The sequence below is a fragment of the Simochromis diagramma genome, unplaced genomic scaffold, assembly GCF_900408965.1.
Source record: "Simochromis diagramma unplaced genomic scaffold, fSimDia1.1 OVJJ01000630.1, whole genome shotgun sequence".
Lineage (NCBI taxonomy): Eukaryota > Metazoa > Chordata > Actinopteri > Cichliformes > Cichlidae > Simochromis > Simochromis diagramma.
Window position 1 is genome coordinate 258,590 of NW_024386927.1, and position 9,618 is coordinate 268,207.

The 9,618-nt window shown below is 42.3% G+C and overlaps 1 protein-coding gene across 1 annotated transcript in view; it reads left to right on the forward strand.

Moving 5' to 3' along the window:
* LOC120736685 (cadherin-6-like) overlaps positions 1-6,964 on the forward strand; it is a 54,088-nt gene extending 47,124 nt beyond the window's left edge. Inside the window, exon 11 of the mRNA XM_040036949.1 lies at positions 3,885-6,964. Coding sequence (XP_039892883.1) covers positions 3,885-4,429 — 545 coding nt within the window. The 3' untranslated portion in view covers positions 4,430-6,964. The remainder of the gene's footprint in view (positions 1-3,884) is intronic.
* The last annotated feature ends 2,654 nt before the right edge of the window (positions 6,965-9,618 follow it).

Consider the following 9,618-nt stretch of genomic DNA (forward strand, 5'->3'; position numbering starts at 1 on the left):
TCTCCTATCTCGCTTCTATTATCATCTCTTATTCTCGCTACTATCTTCTCCTCTCCGCTCTCTCGTCTTATCCTTCTCGTCCTCTCGTCTCTCTCCTTCTCTATATCTCTCTCTTCGCTCTCTCTCTCTCTCTCTCTCCTCTCTCTCTCGCTTCTCTCTCCTCTCTCCGATCTCTTCTCTCTCGCTCTTCTCTCTATGCTCTCTCTCTCTCTCTCTCTCTCTCTCTTCGCTCTCTCTCTTCTCTCTCTCTCTTCTCCTCTCTTATCTTCTCTATCTTCCCCCTTTCTCTCTCTCTCTTCTCCTCTTCTCTCTCTCCCCCTCTCTCTCCCCCTCTCTCTCTCTGTACTTCAACAACAGTTTCCCGTCTAAAAATCTGTTTTCTGCATTATTCGCTTGCTTGTTACGCACAAGTCTACCGTTGTTTACAGCGCTGTCGGCCGACGGTTTTTTATTTTATTTTATATACTTCCGAAAAGAAAACCTAATTTCTGCCGTTCAACACTGAACAAATTTAAACTTTTTAAAATTATGCAAAATGCAAAACGCTGTGTCTGTAATAAAACCGCTGTAACTTCAGAGGTGATGTTCATATGCTGATTAATGGTTGTCTTTCATTTTTGATGTACTGCAGAATATTTTTATAAAATCCAGGCCAGGAAAATCTCCTTCATGTTTTTCTGTGTTTTATCTTCAGCTGCTTTGACACAAAGGCCTCGCTGTGATGCTCACACCTTTGATAAAGTCGCACAGCACCGGCGCTCCATCTGTTGTAAGTCCAACAAGTTTGTCCCAGGACAGTTTCATGTCGTTACACTTTGACATACGTTTTAAAAAATGTCTTTTCCTGTCGTTGTCCCGTGCATCGATTTAATGTTCAATATTTCCTCTCCACGGATGAAGATGGTCAGCTGTGCAATGTCCATCATGTCTACTTTCATCCACAGCAAGAGAGCATGCAGTGAAGTTTTTGCTTCTTTCACACAACTGTGTTCTTAAATCAGTGGCCATCTCACAAACCCGATCAGCAATCGTATTTCTGCTCAGGCTCACATTTGCCTAAATCTGGGTTTTGTCTGGACGGAAGACGTCGCACAGCTTCATCCTGCAGCTCTTCAGAGTGGTACCGGGCTGATTTGGCTCCTCTGCTACAATAAAACTTGCTTTCACAACAGCTTCACTTTGTGATTTTGCTCTGGTGACAAACGTCTGCTGAAATGTTAGATTCTTCTTTAGCTCTTCTACTTCCTGTAGTTTCTGCATTTAGGTTTTTCAGCTTATCCTGACGTTTTGTCTCGTAGTGCCGTCTTAAACTAAATTCCTTAACTACAGCCACATTAGCTCCACTAATAAGACACACGGGTTTACCAGCATGTCTGTAAACACATATTCAGTCACCCACTGGCGCTGAAAGGCTCTGCTTTCAGAATCAACTTTTCTCTCCACCATTGTGAGCCGCTAGCTTCGCAATCCGGTCGTTAAGTGATGACGTGACGAATCCTGCTTCCGGGCCTAAAGTAGTCTGCGTTTAATATGGCTTTTGTGTTGTTAACATGTTTAATGTTTTGTATTTTCTTCTATTTGATCTCAAAAAGCTCCTAAAAACAGTCAGTGATCACTGTTGACCTCCCTCGGCTTTTATTACCGCTAATCATTTATTTAAGCTCAGTTTTTAAAACCTTAGGATGTAGCTACAGCCCAGCCCATGCAGCAGTATATGAATGACTAACCTCGTATTGTGGATGGATTATCTCAGTTGTTCTCCTGGCTGAAGTTTGGTCCTTTTACAGCATCATGCCATGCGATTACATTTGTTCCTGACCACCGAGAACACTCACGTTAACTTTTATCGAGTGGAAAAAAAGTTAGCTTGTTTATATTATGCTAACATAGCTGTGTCGCTAGCGGTCACGTAGCACATCATTATATACCAGCTAGCCAAACTTCAGTAACCCTACAAACGTCACTGCTGTTTAGTTTTCTGTCTTCATTTATGCTGGAAGTGATAACAGAGCTGTACGTTTTAATTTGTTTGCAAAACCCCGCAGTCAGGACATGCTATATTGTATTTAGATAGAAGCTAGCGAGCTAACTTCCTGCTAACTTCTAACTCCGTTAAATGTCATAAATTCCGTTTTCATGGATGCCTGGATGTTAAACTCAATTGTTACACCTGGTAGAGCAGAACGCTGATCATTTTATTAAAGATGAAAGACTTTAGACAGTTTTTCAACTCTCAGTAATGCCATAGTGATCGTTTGATATATGGACCTGCAGCGGAGTTTAGGCCCAGACACGGCTAGTGACGTCAGACTTAACGACCGGATAACAGAAGTTTGACTTGACTGAGGTGGGAATGTTCCCAGTTAGCCTAGCGGTCAGCAAGGAGGCTGCAGTGCTGCATTATGGGATCTGTAGTTTGTATATTATTAGCGCCTCATATCGCCGGGCCATGCATAACAATAATAGTACATCTATATAAAATGATCTCGCGGGCCGGATATAAATGTACGCCGGGCTTGGATGTGGCCCACGGGCCTTGACTTTGACACATGTGTTCTAGCCCATTTTAACTCTGTGTGAATGATGACAGGTATATCCTGTTTAACTGCTCACTTCCTTGTTTAAATCACACCCAGCGTTGGGAAGGTTACTTTTAAAATGTATTCCATTACAGAATACAGAATACATGCCCCAAAATGTATTCTGTAACGTATTCCGTTACGTTACTCAATGACAGTAACGTATTCTGAATACTTTGGATTACTTAATATATTATCATGCTTTTTACAACAACGTGAATGTACTATTGCTGTGTGATTTATTACTGTTACTGAAGGTCCACGGCTCCGAACTATAGTAAAGGGACCTCTGACTAATACGGCGGGGTCCCTGTCGGCTCATAGCCGAAAAATAGCTTTACTTTGTTGTGTGGGTCAACTTTTCTTGCAAGAGACAGAGACAGGCGTTGAAAGACTGCTCCAACGGAACTTATTGTTTTCGGAGGAAAACATGAACACGGTGTACAGTCGAGTCTTAATAGCTTACTTACAACTGGGCTCGTCAGGCACTCTTCTTGGCTGCAGTGGTTATTATTATATTTACATGCTTCCAGCTCCCGTTTTTCCTCGCTGACAACTCGTACCTTTCCACTCCCCTTTTTCTCCCTCCTCGCTCACAGACCCATAACGTGTATGGCAGTCCATTCTCCCTGCAGCACGGACTACACTGCCCATGATGCTACATTCTTTAGAGCTATGCTTGTAGCATTCTGCCTGTTAGCTTAGCACAACAACAACAACAACAACGAAACACACAGTCGCAGAGAGAGAGAGAGCGTCGCCCTGTAACCATGGCAACCGTAACGCTGCCGCCTGGAACAACAGAACGTAGCTGTCAAACAAAACCAAACAGTCCTGACCCGCGACAAAATGAAACAGGAAAGTACCGCAGTGTAATCCATTTATTTCAGCAAAGTAACTGTATTCTGAATACCACCTTTTTAAACGGTAACTGTAACGGAATACAGTTACTCGTATTTTGTATTTTAAATACGTAACGGCGGTACATGTATTCCGTTACTCCCCAACACTGATCACACCCAACTGCTTTAGGACTGTGAGAGGCAACAGGGTGCCTACCACATAACAGAGTCTGATTTTACCAGTAGATAAAGGGCTTCATTTGTTCCCAGATCTCAGCAACTATTGTGAACCATGTTCATCATAGGGCATAACAAAGAAACACAAAGTGACCAAAAATGAGATCGTTTAATTAAGCAGCAGTGGTCCTTATATCTGTTATCTATGGTGGCTGGTTGTTTAAATTCATGCTCCACTGGGACACGATTATAATCTAATCCTGCATCGTTGTTCTCTTTTCTACAGTGGTTGTGGTTCTATTCACAGCATTAAGACACCAAAGGAAGCAGGAACCTCTTATTATCTCCAAAGAAGATGTCAGGGACAACGTGGTTAGCTACAATGATGAGGGTGGTGGCGAGGAGGACACCCAGGCTTTTGATATTGGTGCCCTGCGACACCCAGCTGCTGCAGCTGCCTCTGATGAGGGTGCTAAACAGAGGCGTGACATCATCCCTACTGATACTCTGCTGTATCCAACAACTCGCCACCCTGCCCCAGCTCCCTCCAGCCTGCTTATGCCTCCAATACGCATGGCTGCACGTGATAATGGGGATGTATGCGAGTTCATCAACCAGAGAGTGATGGAGAATGACTATAGCCCCACAGCGCCACCGTACGACTCACTGGCCACGTATGCCTATGAAGGAGTGGGGTCAGTGGCCGAGTCGCTCAGTTCGCTGGGCTCGGCTTCATCTGAGGCTGAACAGGACTACAACTACCTGAGTGACTGGGGGCCCCGTTTCAGGAAACTAGCTGACCTGTACGAGGCTGAGGACAGTGACTTCTAACAGCTACATCGTCTGTGTCAAAGATGAGTTCAGGTGACATTTAGACCATTGCAGATCTGAGGATAGCAACATTCAAGCTACTAAACTGAGAGAGTTGCCTCTTAAAATTGCTTTAAGAAAATGTGAGCACTTGAGCACACATAGACTTCATATAGGACCCAACAGATGTGCTGGTAGGTGCGAATGCCTATAAATAAAATTTGAGATCACCAGCTAAGCTTTGATCTGTCCTCACTGCACACCCGTCCAGAAACAGTTTACCAAGTCATTTTCAAAGGTGATAAAAGTCTTAAATCTCTATTTTTGGAATCTTATGTAGAAATGTTAATCAACTATCACAACGGTGAAGCCCAAATATCTTCAGCTCTAATCATAGGAAACTTTCAAAGACTCGTGGGAGGCCTAAATGAGGTTTGAGTTCTTTTGCCTTCATTCTTTCTTTCAGCTAAGTGCCCTTCTGCTGCCCTGCAAACAGAACAGTGGACGCCTGTTGGCTGGCTGAGAATGGAGGGGTCGACTTACTCCTACATGATTGTTTGTCTTTTTTGCTTTCTTGTTCTGGTGGCAGAACTGTGGTTGAACTCATTATACTGGAACTATAATCAGTTGCGTCTTTAATTTCTCCAGAGTCTTTTCCTATTACAAAATACAAGTTTATATAACAAAAACAGTTGTCGAGTAATGTTTTCTTTGACAGTATGCTTTATAGTTTCCATCATGTACATGGAGAGTCCATGCCTTCACAGCAGGGGTGTCACTCTTCATGCCACGATGGAGAGAATGATTGAAATCAAACAAAGCTGCATTCACCATATTTTACATGTAATGTTAAACATCAAATCTCCAGGAAAATAATCATAAAGTATGGCTACAGACAGGCGCGTTCAGCAGTCCTGTACATCTCTCTCAGGAGCTGGTGAAGACTCGGACACTCTTAACATCAAGACACAGTTGAACATAAACCCTGCGTTACCAACTGTATGCTAACACATCCACAGCACCATAGTGCCGGAGTTACTAATACATGCTCATACGAGTAACCCCGGCACTATGGTGCTGTAACCCAGAACTCTTCAGCGTTTTTTTCCTGGAGACTTCCATCACGTTTCGATCAACGACTGTAGAAGGTTTCGATATTCACTGGTGATCACAGCGACAGCAGCCGCTCCTCTGCAGCCTGTATTTGGATTTTAGCCACAAAGCAAACAATGGTAGAAAATCTATGTAGCGTGGTATAAGCCACCAAGTAACCACTGTGGGCCTCTCTTATGACTAGTACGAACTTTCAGACCAAAAAAACTCTCACAGGATCGAATCCAGAATAAACAGGACAAGAGGGTCAATATCAGTAAAAGATGTTCAACAATTTATTAACATGACAAGACACCAAAGTTTTGAGAAAAAGAAAAAAAAACCTAAAACATCGCTACAACAAAAAAACATAGTAGCGGTGCAACCTTGCCAGCAACGAAGCTATCACCTGAGGGTTTGTTCCTCCTTGGCGGTCCCAGGTGCTCGTCACTCTAAAAGAGACAAATCCACCTCAAACATAAAAAGGCCCAACCGAACACTTATAGCATGCACTAAGTGCTAGTTCAGGCAATAGACGGTGGTAATACAAAAGCACTCTTAATAAACCTTAATCACGGCAAATCCACACACAGAGCACCACTAAAAAATCCTCATTCCCCCGAGGTATGAGCCCCACTCAGGGATTGCACGTTGCCCGCTTAGTATTGCACCAACCCAATAAAAATAAACAAAACCCGAAATAAAACAACAAAAATAATTAAAAACGGTGACCTGCTAAAACCAAAAAACACAACCATACAGAGAAGGAGGAAAAAAAACAGTGACAAGTTCGCATGTGCAGCCTGCCCTCGAGTAGGCAACTGTATTTGCTGCACACCTGATTTGTCTTGGCCTTTTCTTCCACAGAAATCACTTGAACCTCATCTATAGAGGTTTAAAACCACAGTTTGCGTCGTAGGCGATTAAACTTCTCGGCTCTTCACCTACTCACGCATCCATTACTCACAGCCGCTTGTCAGTAGGAATCATCAGCACCTGTTACTACGCCCTCTTTTATGCCCTCCATTGAGTCCCCTGGGTCCTAAAGCCTTCCCCATTACATCTATAACAGCAGCCTCCTGCAAGCTTCACCTTTAACCACCTCAACCAGATGGAAGTATCCGACTAACATCTAGTTACCATTTGAAAGCATGCACCAGAAGGAAGCGTGTTGATGTAAATTCTTAACGAACCCATTAGCATGCATTAGCAGAATGCTATTGATTTTGAGCAAAAATCACTTATAAGAGTAATGAAAGTACGTGAGTCATTCTGATGTGAACAGAGAATTTAAAATGGGGGCTAATATTTAGAATCAGAGGTAAATAACAAATTATGCTCCAATTAGCTTCAGTGAGAACCATGTTGGGAGCTCCTGCTTCTGTACCCTGACTGAGCTGAAAGCCAGTTTCTGTAAAGAGGAACAACCAGGAACTCAAGACTCCAACTTTTCTTTACATGGGCCAAAACAGCAGGGAAACAGCCTTACAGTAACATCAAGAAATTCAACGTAAGCATTTAGCTTGTCACCAAAGTGTCAGTGAGACAGCACAAATGAACGAATTTCACTTTACGGGGTTTGTTAGACTTGTATTCAAATCAATGGTAACAAACTGTTCCAGGTGAATTTGGTTCAAAGGTGAAAAGCAGCCCTGCTTCAGTCAACAAAGCCCTCGTGGGTTTTTTGGTGACTGGTTACCTTGTTTTCAGTTTCATATCTGTTGTCGTCTCCTCTGTAGTTCATAGTTTGATTATGATCAAAATGTTTTTGCCCAAAAGTCTTGTGGCACAGATTTCACCCACTGGTTTTTGTGGATGAGAAAAAGGAAACCAGTTTGCCTCCTTCACTGGTTTATCTGCTTGCTTCTTCAGCTTTTGTTTTTAAATGCTGTAATTAATAGGGGTGCAACGATACACAAAATTCACGGTTCGATACAAAAAAATGTTCATGCCTTTTTAATTTGTCATTTATTAAAATTATAAATATATATTTTAACTCAAAAGTACAGTTTTTAAATTTAATGTTGCTGAAACAACAAAATAATTTAAAAAAAATAAATCTATCTGATGGAGAAATCACTCATCTTTGGAAAAGAGAGTTTATTACAGAGAAATGGCTCTTTTCAAAATAAAAGCTATACTATACGCTTCTTCTGGGCTATATTCTCAGCAGCATATTAAACATATCAGGTCCCCATAAGGAGAATCATGTGCTAACGGCTGTCTAAATGACTCGGGTAAAGTTTGTAGCATGCGTGCTTGTTGTTTTTGTCTGCTTCCACTTGTCTTTGCACTAGGATGATGTCGGAGTAAATGTGCAGTCATATTCGTTGTGTTCCTACTAGTGCTGTCAGCGTTAATCTGAAATGACGTTAACGCCACAACACGGCAAATCTCCGTTAACGAGCTACCGCGGATCGCCCCGTACGTGGGGCTGGACGGCCAACACGTTAACGAGCTAACTGCGCTAACGCACTAGTTCCCACCCATGTAATTGAGCATTGCGTGGCACATCCAACATACTGTTTTACTTTAGTCCATGATGCGCTTACCTTCAGGGTCATACCTCACATGAAAACCAAAATTAGTTCCAAACACCAGATCTGAATGAGGGTGGGGGAGGTTCAGTTTGCCATGTTGCAAGGAGAGCTTAACTTCTGTCTTGCTAGCTTGCGCTGCACTCAGTGGATCTGCACTCAACAGTGCAGCCTAGGCGGATAAGTCGAACGCAGATCCACTGAGCGCTCAACACAGACAGCATCGTCAGAAGGTAAGTTGATAAAATAAATTTAAAAATTTGTATTGTTCGATACATATGCGTACCGAACCGAAAGCACTGTATCGAACGGTTCAATATCGATACGAGTATCGTTGCACCCCTAGTAATTAAGTAAAACTGGGGCAGTGAATTTGTCATTAGCTTTAGTCACACTAATTAATGAAGCTGAAGGTGAAATCACAACCGCCAACCTCAGTGATACATGTCATGATTTTATATCAGGGGTTTTGTATTGTGTGTCTCACTAAAAGTATCAGTTTGTTCCAGCTGTGTTTCGTGACCCTGCTCTGCTCTGAAGGCTTAAAACGAAAATGTCCACTTGTTTTTCCTTTGGCTCCGTATATTTACAGGACACGATGATGATATTCTGAGAAGGGAAAAACCTCAAACGCCACCCAGCTTCACTGTCTGAAACTCACTGAGGGCAGTCTCTCTATATACGATGATGTATTACTGCTTTTTTAATTTGATGAAAATAAACTTTTGTATTGAAGCTTTGGTCTCTGTCTTACACTCCAGTAATTTCGATGCATGATTACTACAGTCGTTTTACTAAACACTGCTCTAATGCAACAGGAAAGTCCTGCCGCAGACATTTCTTCCAAAACATTTCTTCTGGAAAGCAGGACAGCCGCCGTAAGCGGAGAGTCACACCTCAGTGTTTGGACAATTATGACATTTTTGTATTGAGATTTTGAATAAAAGTGGCTGTAACTCCTGAACAGTTTATGCAATACTTTTGTTAGACTTCCTAAATTTAAGTTGAAAGTCTGTACTTTATATATTCTTTAAAATCCACTGAGGTTATCATCAACTTATGGACGGACTCTGCAATGTTTATAAAAAGTGATTCTAATGAGCATGGATATCAGGAAAGTGATCAGACTCGGATGTAGTGATGGGAGATTTGCTACAGTTTAATGGTGCACAGAGCGCTGTTTCAGGAAGGATGTTCAACAGAGTGGCTTTATTTTAAGCTCTGAGCTGATGAACTCTGAGGACAGCTGGGCTCTGTACGATGAGGCAAGTTCAACCCACCCAGGTTATCTGTTAGCTGCTTCCACAGGAAAAGGAGGCATGGAAACTTTGGGATGTTTCTGGAACTTTTAATTAACTTTTTCTTGTCGCTTCTACAGGCGGTTAAAATGTTCTTGCAACCTGAAGTGTAAACCGCGGTAAAACCCAAACGTCCCACGAACGCACAACACAATCACTTTACCCTCCTGACAGGGAAACAGAATGGCACATACCACCTAAATAAATCTGCCATTTCTAAAAGCATATTGAAAAAAGCAGTTACCTTCTTTTAACAGCTGAGTGTAACAGAGAGCTTGTGCTA